Below are 16,892 nucleotides of genomic sequence, written 5' to 3'. Positions count from 1 at the left end.
ACGGGATATTTGCTAACTGACCTTTATGAACTTTATCTACGAAATATTTATACAGTTCATCTACATTTACTTCACCTAATACCCCCCTCTCGGCCCCTACCATCCTCTCCACTCCCTCATCTATCTACTCGACTCGACTTCACCTTTCTCATTTCAGCATGCCCTGATATTCCAACATACTCACACCTATCTCCCCCTCCCTCTCCCCTCCGCCCCTTCCGGACACATCTTCCCTCCTCTTGTCGTACACCCTCACACCTCACCTCACCTCTCTCATCTTGCCTTATCTCTCTCAACTCCGTCCCGCACCTGACCTCACCCTGCATCCGTTGCCAGTCAACTCCTTGGAGGTACCATGTTAATTCCTCAAAATCGGCTCTCCAAAAATCAGGCATTTTACTAGTGTTTTTGCTTCTAAAAGTTTCTTCCCATCTTAAATTGTACCTAATTTCCCTATAGTCACTGTTACCTAGCTGTTCTTCAACCTCTACCAGTGTGACTGCTTCCTCCCTGTTAGTAAGAATTAAATTTAGAATATTATTCTCCCTTGTGGGTTCTACGACTACTTGTTTTTAAAAAAATATCCTGAATTACCTTAAGAAAATCCTCTGTTTCCCTGTTACCCACCATCAGGCTCCAGTCGATATTCCTAAAATTAAAATCTCCTACCACACATACCTGAATGTACCTGCCTACTCTATTTATTTCTTGCTACAGTGAGGTGTTAATTTCCTTTGTACTTTGTTTCTTGTACTTTGTGCTTTGTTATCTGTTTTAATTCTACTATTAGTACAATACTGTAATGTGTCCCTAATATATAATGCGACACCTCCTCCTCTCCGGTTTTCCCTATCTTTATAGAACAATGTATAAACATCTATCTTAACCTTATCTTAATTAATTACTTTTCCTGACATATCTAACCAAGTTTCAGTTAAAACAATGATATAAAATTTCTCTGCACACGCTATTCCTTTAAGCAAGACTATTTTTTATTTTATTCAGAATACTTCTACAGCTTGTGTAGTAAACACTTAAGCAATTTCTCACCTTCCCTGAGCCAGCTACCTTTCTAGATTTAACTAATTTGTCCTTCGTTTTCTCCTCACAACCCCTTCTTCGCTCCCGACAAACGTAAAAAGCGCTGGAGTGCAGCTACCTCCCGCTTGAGTGTTCCGGCCAAAGCACGAACACCCTGGCGCGATAAATGCACTCCATCCTTGGCGTACAAGGTGTCCCTACTATAGAAAAGGTCCCAGTTGTCGATGAACGTCCATCCATTACTCTTACAATGATTCGCGAGCCTGCGATTCACTGTAATAGCCCTGGACAGCCATTCAGCACCAACTCCCCTACTCGGCAAGACACCACATACCACGGGGATCCCTCCCTTGTCCCTAATCCTGTCCAAAGCCTGTCGAAACCTCGCGATAAGCTCCTCACTCCTGACCTTACCAAGGTCATTCCCTCCCGCACTGAGAAAAACAATGAGCTTATTCCCATCTTTTTCCAGGCATGTGTCTAGCCTATCAGCTACCTTCCCTATCCCGGCCCCTGGCAAATACACCCTCGACCTATGCTTCCTATCCCTAGCACAGAACGCACTAAGTGCCTAACCTGACTATCACCAAACCCAAGCACTCTACCTTGGGGCAGGGTAACTGCATCTGCCCCCTCCTTCTTGTCTCCTCCCGCCACGTCCACCTCCATCTCCTTCCCTTCCTCCAGCACATTGAAGGGATTCTTCGTCTCCACGCGAGACGCCCTGAGGACCTTCACCCTCTTGGCTCCCCTGCACACAACCGACCACTGATCCTCCGTCGCCTTACTAGGTAGGGTGACGGTAGGGCACGACCCTCCCACAGGTGCTGAGATCCTCTCACAGAACTCAGCCTGCAGGTCTGAAATTTTCTCACGATACTCAGCCTACACCTCCGAGATCCTTCGATGGAACTCAGCATCCAACTCTGAGATGTTCGCAACGAAGTCCTCGAGAACAGGAGAACTAACACAACCAGACCACTCAGCAACACAAGGCGCCATGTCTACACTAGTCAGCTATATTAGCGTCAGGTCACTGCTCACTAAACACGTCCGTTCACTAGGAACCCTGACCTGAGACAACCACCTCCAATACGTCAGTGAATCCCGGGGAGAGAACAGACATCTACAATCTAGCAGAATATTACAAGATCATCTTGTTCCAAACGCTCACAGCTGTGAGCTCTATACACTAACAGGAGTTGACAACGCACGACATTTAAGACACAAGGGCACAGCACCTGACAGAGTTGATAGTCGAGTGACAGCTCTCAGGCTGTCACCAAAGACGCAAGAAACTCAAGACGCCTTAAGACAGACTCAGTAGGGCAATTTATTCTTCCCGCCCCTCCCACAGTTCCCCAAGAATTACCGAGTGCGGCACATAGACAAGCTCCCGTGGGAAACTAATTATTCTTAATTTGTCAGGGGTTACTGCCACGATACATTCCCACGATAATTACTACTAAAAGCCCACTAAATTATCCCCCAGAATATCAGCTCCGCGCTCCACCCAGTTCTCACTGTCTCACTCTAAACAGAACGTTACTTTACGGAAAAAAAAAAATAAATAAATAAATAAAATAAATAAATAAATAAATAAACAAAATTAAATATTATGGGATAGTCAAAAACCCTGGGTTAAAATTAACATCTTTGTGGAGAGTGTCAACTCTTCTACTACATCATGTAATGAACACAGGTCTCGAAAACAAGGAGAACAGGGTAAATTTTCGAGGGGAATGAGGTTGTGTAGCAGTGGTTGGTTTTACATTAAGTTATAGGCAAGCGGGCATGGGTTATCACGCATAGGGCACTCAATTTCTCTCCTTCGTTCATTTCTCTCTCTGTCTCGCCACTTCTTTCTTTCTCTTTGTTCTTCTTCTTTCTCTCCCGGAGAAAGCGCCACACATAATACAAATATGAGGAAGGATCAACTCAGCCTTTTTCAACATGGGTTGATTCTCTCATTAAATCCTCTCTTTTACTGCCCGTCTTTAATCACTCATTCACCTTCGTAATTTCGCATTTTTCACAATCTTTTGCAATAATTTCATGATTATTACTCTTAACTTCTAATTGCACTCCCCACAAATTCTTACACTCAACCCTGTAGTGTCCATCTCACTAAAGGAAAAAAGTTATTCAGTATATTCTGCCTTTCATCACTTTCACTGGTGAACACTGAAATTTTACCATGTGTTATTTTTCCTCCACCATACAAACTGTTTTACAGGAAAACAGGACAACTCTAGAACGAAAATTAATACTTATAAAAAAAAAAAAAAAGTATGACCATTAATTGAATATTATGGAGTGGATTATGTAAGTGGGAATCTAAAATTACATAAGAACATAAGGACATAAGAAATAAGGGAAGCTGCAAGAAGCCATCAGGTTTGCTCGTGGCAGTCCTTGTCCGAAATATACCTACCTATTTCCACCTATCATCCCCATCCAGAGGTTAAGATAGATGGTTATACATTGTTCTATAAAGACAGGGAAAACAGGAGAGGAGGAGGCGTCGCGTTATACGTTAGGGACACATTACAGTATTGTATTAACAGTAAAATAAAAACAGATAGCAAAACAGAGTCGATATGGGTAGATATTAAGGGAGGACCACAGTCAGAAGTACTGGAAGTAGTGTACAGGCCACCGAACAGTACAAAGGAAATTAACACCTCACTGTGGCAGGAAATAAATAGAGCAGGCAGGTAGTCAGGTTTGTGTTGTAGGAGATTTTAATTTTAGGAATATCGACTGGAGCCTGATGGTGGGTAACAAGGAAGCAGAGGAATTTCTTAAGGTAATTCAGGATAATTTTTTTTTTCAAACAGGTAGTCGTAGAACCCACAAGGGGAAACAATTTTATAGATTTAATTCTTACTAACAGGGAGGAAGCAGTCACGCAGGTAGAGGTTGGAGGGCAGCTAGATAACAGTGACCACGGGGAAATTAGGTACAGTTTTAAATGGGAGGAAAATTTTAGAAGCAAAAAAATTAATGACTTTAGGAGAGCAGATTTTGAGGATTTAAAAAGGTGCCTCCAAGGAGTTGACTGGCAACGGATGCAGGGCGAGGTCAGGTCCGCGACAGAGTTGAGAGAGATAAGGCAGGATGAGAGAGGTGAGGTGAATCGTGAGGATGTAGGACAAGAGGAGGGAAGATGTGTCCGGAAGGGGCGGAGAGAGAGAGAGAGAGAGAGAGAGAGAGAGAGAGAGAGAGAGAGAGAGAGAGAGAGAGAGAGAGAGAGAGGTGAGTATGTTGGTGAGGATGAAGGAGTGGAGAGGATGGAAGGCGCCGAGATGAGGGGATTAGATGAAGAAAATGTAGATGAGTTGTATAAATATTTTGTAGATAAACTGCATACAGGTCAGTTAGCAAACATCCCGTGTAGAGCAATAAGATCACAGAAAAATGACCCTAAATGGCTTAAGACATTATATAGGGCGTAAGAGAAGTATATAATTATAAGAGACTAAGGGCAGGTGAAGAAATTTTAAGGACACAGTATAATGAATTAGTTAGAACAGTCAGGAGGTTAACGAGGAAATCTAAGGGCAATTATGAATTAACGGTAGTCAGCAAGGCGAACACGGACCCCAAGGGATTTTATCAGGTATACAGGACGAAGAATAAGGCTACCATAGGTCCATTAAGGGCAGCAGATGGGGAGCTGGTCAGTTCTAGGGAGGAGATTAGTAAAATTATGAATGAGTATCTTTTTAACTGCCTTCACCCAGGAAAACCTGCAGGATATGCCAAATAGTGAGCAAATGTTAAGAGCAAATGAGAATGAGAAGCTGATACATATTTCCATAACTAAGGAGATAATGGAACAGGAGATAGATAGGCAAAAAAAGTTAAAGACACCAAGAGCAGATTAAATATGTTCCAGAATACTTAAGGAATGCAAAATTCATTCGTGAGCCGTTAGTTTCTATCTTTAGGAAATCACTTGAGTCAAGGGAGGTATCACTAATGTGGAGGCAGGCTAATTTATTATCCATTTTTAGGAAAGGAGATAAAACTTTAGCATCTTATTATGGACCTGTCAGCTTAACTTCATGGAGTCACTGGAGTCAATAATAGCGAGGAATATTAGGAAGCATTTAGACAAATATAACTTGATAAATCAATCATAGCATTGCTTCACGAAGGGGAAGTCTTGCCTGACGAACCTGTTAGGTTTTTACAGTAAAGTGTACGAGACAATGGATAATGGTGATAGTTATGACATCTTATATCTGGACTTTAGTAAAGCATTTGACAAGGTATACATCAAAGACTCCTGAGAAAGGTTAGGACACGGGATAGATGGGAAGGTGTTAGGCTGGATAAGGTCATGGCTAAGCGACAGACTTGTAATAAATGGCTCTAAATTAGAGTGGGGTCAGTATTAGGGCCTTTGTTGTTTTTAATATATGCCAACGACTTGGATAGTGGAATTAATAGTGATGTTAGTAAATTTGCGGATGACACAAAGATAGGTAGATTATTAAGTCAGAATCGGATGCCATCGCCTTGCAGGCAGATTTAGATAGGATGAATGGATGGACGGACAGATAGTAAATGCAGTTTAATATAAAAATATGCAAAACAGAGAAACCCACACAGTAGGTACACATGAAACGACGAAACTCTGGCAGGCTCAGGGTATGAAAAAAAAAATTAGGAGTTATAGTTAGCTCTGAACTCCGTCTAGGAAAACAATGCACAGAAGCCAAAAACAGGGCAAATTGGGCATTAGGATTAATTTTTGGGATTGTTAAAAGTAGAAGGTCCGAAGTTATATTAAAGTTATAATTGACGCTGGTCAGACCTCATCTAGACTACGCTGTGCAGTTCTGGTCCCCACATTACAGGAAAGATATAGGTCTATTAGAGTCAGTACAGAGGAGAATGACTAAAAAGATACAGTTAATGAGGAGTATTTCTTACGAGGAGAGAATGAAGCTGTTAAATTTACATTCTTTAGAGAGACGTAGGTTAAGAGAGGACCTGATAGAAATCTTTAAGTGGTAAAAGGGGTATATCAAGGGGGATGTAAACCAAATTCTTTGGATCAGCAACCAGGATAGAACAAGAAATAACGGGTTCAAGCTTGAAAAATTTAGGTTTAGGAAAGAGATAGGAAGAAACTGGTTCTCATATAGAGTGGTAGATGAGTGGAACGGACTCAGTAATCATGTTGTTAGTGCTACGACATTAGGGAGCTTTAAGAGATCAGATGGGTTTACAGATGAGGATGATAGGTGGAAATAGCTAGGTATATTTCATACACGTGTAAGCCTAGTCGCTTCTTGCAGCTTCCCTTATTTCTTATGTTCTTATGTTATTATGTTCACTCATAAATCCGTGTAATCTTCTATTAAAGCTCCCTAATGTCTTAGCACTTACAACTTGATGATTTATTTCGTTCCGGTCCATTCATCTACCACTGTATTTGAGAACCAATTTCTTCCTATCTCTTTTTAAATCTAAATTTGTCAATCTTGAACCCGTTATTTCTTGTTCTGTCCTGGTTGTTGAGCCTAAAAGTTTTGTTTACGTCCCCCTTGGTTATAACCCTTATACCACTTAAAAACTTCTACCAAGTCTCCTCTTAACTTAGATCTTTCTAAAGAATGTAAATTTAACAGCTTCAGTCTCTCTTCGTAAGGAATCCCCCTCATCCTCTGTATCCTTTTAGTCATTTCCCTTTATACTGACTCTAGTAGACCTATATCCTTCCTGTAATGTGGGGAACTAGAACTGCACAACGTAGTCTAGACGAGGTCTGACCAGTCCCAAGTACAACTTTAATATTACTTTGGGTCTTCCACTTTTAACATCCCTAAAAAAATCATTCTAAAATCCTATTTGCCCTGTTTCTGGCCTCCATGCATTGTTTTCTTATTACGGATGATCCTTGCCCTTCCATGAAAATGAAGTGCATCAACCATTATTATTCAGTAATGTAGGCATCGAACTGTTTTGGAGTGTAAGCCATCGTTGATGAAAGTGAGTATAATGCATTTTACTGTGTTTTTTTTTTTTTTTTTAGGGGCTACAAAGTATAGAATAACGTTTCATTATGACTATACCGTATGTAAGATAATATTTAAATTTGTACTGCTTAACCCTGAATTTATATTGCAGGAGGAGTATGGTTAAGTATCGGAATCAGCGTTGTTGTTTGGGGGGTGATTTTTTGGCTGCTTAACTTAGCAGGTGCTCGGATTGTTGGAGTGCAAGACGTGGGGCTTAGCATTTCCCTCTTGTATGGATGGGGCACTCTTGTAGAGCGACCTCCAGTTCAGCCTTCTGTTACTGTGTCTGTACAGGTAAAAGTCATTTGTTTTTTGTTGTTCTTAATAGTGTATAATGTGCACAAAATTTTATAGCATTCCATACACACACACACACACACACACACACACACACACACACACACATATGTATATATATATATATATATATATATATATATATATATATATATATATATATATATATATATATATATATATATATATATATATATATATATATATATATATATATAAAGATCTTTTCCTGCAGTTGTTGGCAGGATGGTGGCTCGTATTTTGTCTTATAATCTGCACTGGTTTCAAGTCCTCATTGATTGCTCACCTCACAGTCCAAGGAACGTCAACACCCATGGAGACTTTGGAAGACTTAGTGGAAGTAGATAACTGGAGATGGGGCATCGCCTCCTGGCTCCTTAAAGGAATTCCCCGTGAATATTTTTCAAAACATACTGACCCAATTGTAAAAGAGGTGTATAGGAATATGGAGGTATGTGTGATGATTTAAAATAAGTATGTCATCGATAGAAATTAATTGTGTAAAGTGTGTATTGTATGTGTGTGTGTGTGTGTGTGTGTGTTTTATGTAGGAAGGACACTGGCCAAGGGCAACAAAAATCTAATGAAAAAAAAATGCCCACTGAAATGCCAGTCCCATAAAAGGGTCAAAGCAGTGGTCAAAAATTGATGGACAAGTGTCTTGAAACCTCCCTCTTGAAGGAATTCAAGTCATAGGAAGGTGGAAATACAGAAGTAGGCAGGGACTTGCAGAGTTTACCAGAGAAAGGGATGAATGATTGAGAATACTGGTTAACTCTTGCGTTAGAGAGGTGGACAGAATAGGGGTGAGAGAAAGAAGAAAGTCTTGTGCAGCGAGGCCGCGGAAGGAAGGGAGGCATGCAGTTAGCAAGATCAAAATAGCGATAGAAGACAGGTAGATATGCAACATTGCGGCGATGAGAGAGAGGCTAAAGACAGTCAGTTAGAGGAGAGGAGTTGATGAGACGAAAAGCTTTTGATTCCACCCTGTCTAGAAGAGCAGGATGAGTGTAACCCCCCCAGACATGTGAAGCATACTCCATACATGGACGGATAAGGCCCTTGTACAGAGTTAGCAGCTGGAGGCGTGAGAAAAATTGGCGGAGACGTCTCAGAACACCTAACTTCATAGAAGTTGTTTTAGCTAGAGATGAGATGTGAAGTTTCAGTTCAGATTATAAGTAAAGGACAGACCGAGGATGTTCAATGTAGAAGAGGGGGACAGTTGAGTGTCATTGAAGAAGAGGGGATAGTTGTCTGGAAGGTTGTGTCAAGTTGATAAATGGAGCAATTGAGTTTTTGAGGCATTGAACAATACCAAGTTTGCTCTGCCCCGATCAGAAATTTTAGAAAGATCAGAAGTCAGGCGTTCTGTGGCTTCCCTGCGTGGTATGTTTACCTCCTGAAAGGTTGGACGTCTATGAAAAGACGTGGAAAAGTGCAGGGTGGTATCATCAGCGTAGGAGTGGATAGGACAAGAAGATTGGTTTAGAAGATCATTAATGAATAATAAGAAGAGAGTGGGTGGAAGGACAGAGCCCTGAGGAACACCACTGTTAATAGATTTAGGAGAAGAACAGTGACCGTCTACCACAGCAGCAATAGAACCGTCTACCACAGCAGCAATAGAACGGTGTATATATATATATATATATATATATATATATATATATATATATATATATATATATATATATATATATATATATATATATATATATATATATATATATATATATATATATATATATATATATATATATATATATATATATATATATATATATATATATATACATATATATATATATATATATATATATATATATATATATATATATATATATATATATATATATATATATATATATATATATATAAGTATAGGACAGACCATTTTCTTGCTCTCTCTCTCTCTCTCTCTCTCTCTCTCTCTCTCTCTCTCTCTCTCTCTCTCTCTCTCTCTCTCTCTCTCTCTCTCTCTCTCTCTCTCTCTCTCTCTCTCTCTCTCTCTCTCTCTCTCTCTCTCTCTCTCTCTCTCTCTCTCTCTCTCTCTCTCTCTCTCTCTCTCTCTCTCTCTCTCTCTCTCTCTCTCTCTCTCTCTCTCTCTCTCTCTATATATATATATATATATATATATATATATATATATATATATATATATATATATATATATATATATATATATATATATATATATATATATATATATATATATATATATATATATATATATATATATATATATGCTTCACATGTCTGGAGGGGTTCCACTCATACTGCTCTTCTAGACAGGTGGAATCAAAAGCTTTTCGTCACATCAGCTCCTCTCCTCTAACTGACTGTCTTCAGCCTCTCTCTCACCGCCGCAATGATGCATATCTAGCAGTCTTCTACCGCCATTTTCTTGCTAACTGTTCTTCTGATCTTGCTAACTGCATGCCTCTCCTCCTTCCGTGGCCTCGCTGCACAAGACTTTATTTTTTCTCTCACCCCTATTCTGTCCACCTCTCTAACGCAAGAATTAACTAGTATTCTCAATCATTCATCCCTTTCTCTGGTAAACTCTGGAACTCCCTGCCTGCTTCTGTATTTCCACCTTTCTATGACTTGAATTCCTTTAAGAGGGAGGTTTCAAGACACTTATTCATCAATTTTTGACCACTGCTTTGACCCTTTTGTGGGACTGGCATTTCAGTGGTCATTTTTTTTAATTGGATTTTTGTTGCTCTTGGCCAGTGTCCTTCCTACATAAAGAAAAGAAAGAAGAATTAATATATATATATATATATATATATATATATATATATATATATATATATATATATATATATATATATATATATATATATATATATATATATATATATATATATATATATATATATAGTTACGAGGGGTGGAGTTACATTTTATGGTATATCTTACTAAGCCCATTATTGTTGTGTTTTCTTTCTAGCGGAGTTGGTGAGTTATGTGCGAGGGGTGAGTTTATTCCTGGAGGATTTTTACCCTATGGGCGCGTGTCGTGTTTATTTTACTATAAGTTCTCTCCAAGCTACAATACTATTCCCTTTTTTCAATTTTCCCCTGTCCCATCATAGAAATGATTTGAAAGTCATAGTCTAGTATAAAAAAAATTACAATTCTAGCCAGCCCCTAAAATATAGGTACATTTATTTATTGAAGATTAATTGCTTATTAAGATAAGTACTGTCTTGTGTAATCCGTGCGGTGGGTTACGCGTGTTACTCTTCTCCGCCTTGCATTCAGCAAGCCGTAGGAAAACGTTTCACATTCCTACGGCCAGGAGAGAAGACGTAAAGTCAGTTGGTGGTTTGGCACCGACAGGGACAGATGTACGTGTTACCAGAGTTGGTAGTGTCGTGCTGTTTAAGTAATATAATATCACTGGTGAGAGGGCTGGATATTAGATATACACTCTCTGTACCTTTGGTTAGCTGATATTAGAAGCCTGACTACCACGCTCAACGTCTCTTAGTGCAATATATCCAAGGCAACAGCATCTTTTGCTGTTGCCTTGAATATATCAGAAGCTTTTGATATAGTCTGGCGCAAAGCTTAGATTTACAAACTGCACTCCTACGGCTTCTATCCTTCTGTCTGTTAATTCATCTCAAGTTTCTTATCTGACCGTTCTATTGCTGCTGTGGTAGACGGTCACTGTTCCTCTCCTAAATCTATTAACAGTTATATTCATCAGGATTATGTCTTGTCACCCACTCTCTTCTCATTATTCATCAGTGACCTAATCCAAACTTCTTGCCCTCTCCACTCCTACGCTGATGATACCATCCTGCACTTTTCCACGTCTTTTCGTAGACGTCTAACACTACAGGAAGCAAACATTTCACTTAGGGAAGCCACAGGACGCCTGACTTCTGATCTTTCTAAAACTTCTAATTGGGGCAGAGCAAACTTTGTATTGTTCAATGGTTCAAAAGTCAATTCCTCCATCTATCAACTCGGCATAACCTTCCAGACAACTATTCCCTCTTCTTCAATGACACTCAACTGTCCCCCTCTTCTACGCTGAACATCCTCGGTCTGTCCTTCACATATAATTTGAACTAGAAACTTCACATCTTATCCTACCTAAAACAGCTTCTATGAAGTTAGGTGTTCTGAGACGTCTCCGCCAGTTTTTCTCATCCCCCACAGCTGCTACCTATGTACAAGGGCCTTATCCGTTCATGTATGGATTATGCTTCACATGTCTGGCGGGTTTCACTCATACCGCTCTTTTAGACAGGGTTGAATGAAAAGCTTTTCGTCTCATCAACTCCTTTCCTCTAACCGACTGCCTTCAGCCTTTCTCTCATCGCCATAATTTTGTATCTCTAGCTATCTTCTACTGCTATTTTCATGCAAACTGCTCTTCTGATTTTGCCTCCCGTCCTCCTGCGGCCTCGCTGCACAAGACTTTCTTCTTTCTCTCACCCCTATTATTTCCATCTCTCTAATGCAAGAGTTAACCAGTATTTTCAATCATTCATCCCTTTCTCTGGTAAACTCTGGAACTCCCTGTTTGCTTCTGTATTTCCACCTTCCTATGACTTGAATTCCTTTAAGAGGGAGGTTTCAAGACTCTTATCCTTCAATTTTTGACTACCGCTTTGGACCCTTTTGTGGGACTGGCATCTCATTTTTTTACCGGATTTCTGTTGCCCTTGCCCAGTGTCTCTCCTACATAAAAAGAAAAAAAATGTGGAAGTACCACCGCCAACTCAGTCGTCTGCACTCATCTTTCTGGTGTCCTTGTCTGACCAGGGTAGATGGAGGTCCACCTGGTCGTATTGTTCTGTCGTCTAAGTCGAATTTACTCTTTTGGCTCGTATTCTTTCTAGATAAATGCAACTGACCCTGTGGCTGTCTTGTTTTTTTGCGTTTTTATGGTGAGATTATAATTCTTTGTTTTGTTTTTCAGGCGACCTTAATATTATTGGAAGAGCGTGAGTTTCCCTGTGACTCGCCACTTCTGCGTGTATGAGTGTTGACTCTACGTGCATCTCTAGGTTGCCCAGGCATCTGTCGTGTCTTTGTACTGTGTATTGGAATGAACAGGCACCATTCCTCTCCTCTTTTCTGCCGATGTGCAGAATACTGTGGTGGATTGTGCCTATCTGGGCGTCTTCTGTGTTATGTCCTGCGTGTCATGTTTTCAAATGCTACTAGTGCCTGGATGTCGCAGCTGTAAGTGTCTAATATTAGAGGACTTTATGATATTATGTTAGAATACAGCTGTTTGCCCTCTCCTCGGGCTCCGCCAACGGGAACGGGAGGAGAGGGGTCCATGTTTTTTTGGAAGACTGCTAATTGGCTGTTCTCTGGCAAGAGTGTGTATAATACTCTTTTTAGACGTGAGTGGCCCACTTGTGGGTGATAGTTCAACGAGATATTATACTATCATTTTGTGTTTTGTTTATACTGCCTGCACTCCATAGTAAGTGATTAATTAGTTCTTTCTCAGCGTGTGGGTTAAGTTAGTATTCGTTATACTCCCTTCCCTGTTAGTGGTGAAACAGGATGACCACCTGTTGAGGCTTAATAGGTACTGACGACCACCAGATGCCTGATTCATCTCGTTTCTGCAATGTACCAGGCTATGGAGAAGGTACCCTAGAGATGTGCTGGCCCGAGCCAGTTGCAGCTGTGAAAGGGGCTGCATCTGGTCATAACAGAATTGCCGATCTCGCCAGGAGCTGGAAGCTGTAGTGGTCAAATGGGAGAGACAGTTCACTGTTATTTGTTCGTTTGTCCTTAGTGTGAAAGTACTCAGCCCAAACTATGGAGGGAAAGCCTGGTAGCAGGGGGTAGCTTACGACCTGAACTCTCGTTTCTGCAGGAAGTGGCATTGTAAATCTGGCCTAGTTCGGTGTTCGGACAAAGATCCCCGAAAACAGTGTCCCCGGCAATATATGCCCTACCCACACTATTGGTGGATTTTCCCAACCAGAAGGAATATCTGAAAAAAAAAATAGATTTGAATTGGAAATGAAAATATTAGAGATGGTGGAGGCTAGAGAAGCTAATAAATTGAAAACTGCGAAGGAGAGAGAGAGAGAGAGAGAGAGAGAGAGAGAGAGAGAGAGAGAGAGAGAGAGAGAGAGAGAGAGAGAGAGAGAGAGAGAGAGAGAGAGAGAGAGAGAGAGAGAGAGAGAGAGAGAGAGAGAGAGAGAGAAGAAGGTTTGAATTGGAGGAGGTTTGAATTAGAAGCTAAAGTCGAGGCAAGGAGGCTGCATGTGGAGGAGGCTAGGGAAGCCAAGAGACTTAAAAGCCGAAGAGGAGGAGGCGAAGATGTGTAAGAAAGAGATGAAGATATTTGAGGCAGAAAGAGAAGGCCTAGACGAACGGAATATTTGAGGTGGAGAAGAATCGAATAAAGATGAATTTTCTTCACGGCATACGGAGATGAGAAGGAGTGAAAGAAGATACAGTAGAAAGCTAGATGGTGAAAAGTTTGAAGTTGATACCGGAGTTTGATGAAAAGAAGGTGACAGAATGGTTTAGGAGGCTTGTGAAGAAGGCGGCAGAGTCTGAGTGGCCTCAGGAGCGTTGGTTTGGCTTTGTCAGCATTATGTTGAAGCGCAATGCGTTAAACATTTATGACAAGATGTCAGTAGATGATGTGGAGAATCATGATGAGTTTAAGGCTGACAATCTGAGAGCCTACGAGCTACAGCCTGAGGGCTATAGGTCACGATTCCGAGGAGCCAAGTAAACGCCTTTTGACTCTTACCTCTAGTGTGTTCACTATCTCGAGAAAATTTTTGAAAAGTGGATAGCTAGCGAGCAGTCCATCCCTTATCGAGATCTGAAAGAATTAACGGTGATTGAGTAGTTTGTTAATGTAGCCGAGAAAGAGATTGTGGCACTGCTGCGGGAGAAATGGTTTACGACCTTGAAGGAGGTGGCTACGTCGGCAGATAATCATGACTTAGCCCACATACCTGTGTTTTGTTGGATAAGTGGAATGTCTCGCGGCGGCAAGTGACGGTTTGTCTGGAGACGCGGCTAGCGCTGGTTTGGCGGGAAATCTACGCGACAGTAGTGGTGGTGATAATATGTCTGGTAGGATGGTAAGTCCCTCAGAAGCCGGTGGCGTTGATTGTATCGCACGACCGAGGTGTTGAGAATGAGATTCGGTTTGTGTTTGATTGTTAGGGGAGAAAGGCAGGAAGTATTGTTCCCTCATCTGTTAACATCTCATCGCCTCCCGTGAGGTCTGGTTTAGACTGATGCTGTGCCTTTTTGTGTCAAGGCACTGTTGAGGTTGCTGGGGTTGAGTACCTTGATACTGTATTGCGGGATACGGCAGCACAACAGTCGCTTTGTGCCGGCTGTCAATGATTCTCTTTATTTGGTTTTCTATGTCTCTTTTGTTGTTTAGTAGCACTCATGTAGAGTGTTCTATTTATTAGTGGATTTACTTCCACATGCTACACTGAGTGAGTGTTCTTCGTATATAAGCTATTATGGTAGACTCCTTGTATCTGTTCCTCAGAAATAGGCCCAGCGAGACGAAAGGACAACTTTGACAATCATATGTCATCTATAGGTTCATCTCGCAACTGTGAGTGTCTGAGGATCAGCACGTGACACTTAACAACGAATTGGCCACACGAAGCTCCCAGCAACAATGTGGGTGCATCCCGGGCAGGAAGCAACAACTCATCACTGGCAGCTTCATTAACACTGCCACCCGATGTCGCACCGTGATGCCAACATCATACATAATACTTTCACAACTCCCACAGGAAAGAGGAATCGGGCTAACATCTCTTACCAAGAAAACAACATCACTCATAATATGATAGAGAGAGGAAGTCAGGCTTGCATATCTGACCAACGCGGCAACAATCAACAAACATGGCCACTCCAGGCCAACAAAACCACCGCAACCGTTCCTGTGTCAATCCGACTCCAGATCGGCCAGACACCGGGCCTCCACGTGCTATCTGCACTCGTGCATCCTTGACTGCGGATGGCACAACAAATCGGAACATTAAACCTTTATCGTATCTGCCGGCTATCCAAAATATCGTTACTCTCTGCTAACTCTGCCCGACCCTCTACTTCCTCACTTCCCTCTTCTGCCTTGGCAGCAAACGGGGCAGTGCGTTCCTGAGAGACAAAACCCTCCCTGGGTATGTGGGGAGCTGCATTATCAGTAAATGAGCTAACACCTTCCGTATCTGATCCTTGCTGGAGAGTAGCCTGCTCCCCGCTTTCACTGCATTGCGCAGAGGAGGAAACTCCCACCTCCCCAGCAAATTTAGGATCCAGCCCTCCTTTGGTACTGACTCCTAACACACACTGTCTTGACATCACACGGGAAGGACGTGTGACCTTAGGCGCTCTCGAGCAGCCTTGGCCATCATATTGGCCCTCACCGCCTCCTAGTGATAGTGACCTCAGTTTTTTTCTGTTTTCAACTTTTAGTTTTTAGTTTTAGGGTCGCCCTGGTGGGACTGTTGTACTTGTGAACACATTTAGCGAGTGCGTGTCGACACATAAAGAATAATGTGTGTTTCAGTGCAAGCGTACGAACGCAACTACCTCCTGCGTTGTAGGCGAGGATCCGGTTACCCGCCGCCCAACGTGATACAGTGCCTTAAGACCTTGAAACTATTTCGGAACCGTGGATCGAGAGGAGGTAAAAGTGTGGTGCGTCCCATCAAGGTAGTGACCTCCAGTGCCAGAAAAGACCGCAGGGTGGAGAAGATGGAATACAAACACTTTGAACTGCCGCGTGTGTGGTATAGTCTTCCCTCCCTCCTATTTAATGCGACGTCTCTGGCCAACAAGATGGACGAGTTGATTGTGACGGTGAGCTCTACTGGTGCGGACATTGTGGCGATTACTAAGGCGTAGCAGATTGTTCCTCAGGTGTGCATGATGCAGGACTACAAGCTCTACTATCACCACCTCAGGACAGGACGCAAGGGGGGGGGGAGTGGCCGTTTGCTGCCGCTCTGACCTCAGCCCCTCACACCTTCCTCTCGATATTCACGCCGGAGTGGAGGCCCTGTGGGTGAGAGTTACATCCCCCCCTGACATCCCAGCAACACAGCCTCCATCATCGTGTGCGTCATGTACCATCCCCACGAGCCACCACAGCACAGTTACTCACCGCTCACATCATTGACACTGCTGACGCCCTGAGGGTGAGGTATCCTGCTGCCAAGCCGGTCATCTGTGTGGACTTTAACAGATTAGATATCAGCGATATCCTACACCAGCTACACCTCACCCAGGTCATGGACTTTCCCACCCACCAAGCCATCCTCGACCTTATACTGACAGACCTGGGCCAGCAGTACTCGCCCCCCAAGCCGCTGCCTCCCATGGGACGGAGCACCTACCTCTCCATACTGTGGACACCCACACCCACCACCTCGATCGCCCGGTCAGCTATTACCAGGACCCACCGCCCCATGCCTGACTGAGTCATGAGGGATTTTGGGCAGTGGGTGA

At 42.2% G+C, this 16,892-nt stretch overlaps 1 protein-coding gene across 1 annotated transcript in view; it reads left to right on the top strand.

Moving 5' to 3' along the window:
- LOC135110048 (glutamate receptor ionotropic, delta-2-like) overlaps window positions 1-16,892 on the top strand; it is a 153,508-nt gene that overhangs the window by 97,280 nt on the left and 39,336 nt on the right. Inside the window, exons 7-8 of the mRNA XM_064022022.1 lie at window positions 7,186-7,370; window positions 7,609-7,845. Coding sequence (XP_063878092.1) covers window positions 7,186-7,370; window positions 7,609-7,845 — 422 coding nt within the window. The remainder of the gene's footprint in view (window positions 1-7,185; window positions 7,371-7,608; window positions 7,846-16,892) is intronic.

This window comes from Scylla paramamosain, chromosome 19, assembly GCF_035594125.1.
Source record: "Scylla paramamosain isolate STU-SP2022 chromosome 19, ASM3559412v1, whole genome shotgun sequence".
In the NCBI taxonomy this organism is placed as follows: domain Eukaryota; kingdom Metazoa; phylum Arthropoda; class Malacostraca; order Decapoda; family Portunidae; genus Scylla; species Scylla paramamosain.
Note: the sequence above shows the minus strand (reverse complement) of the source record. Positions and strands in the feature narration are given on the sequence as shown.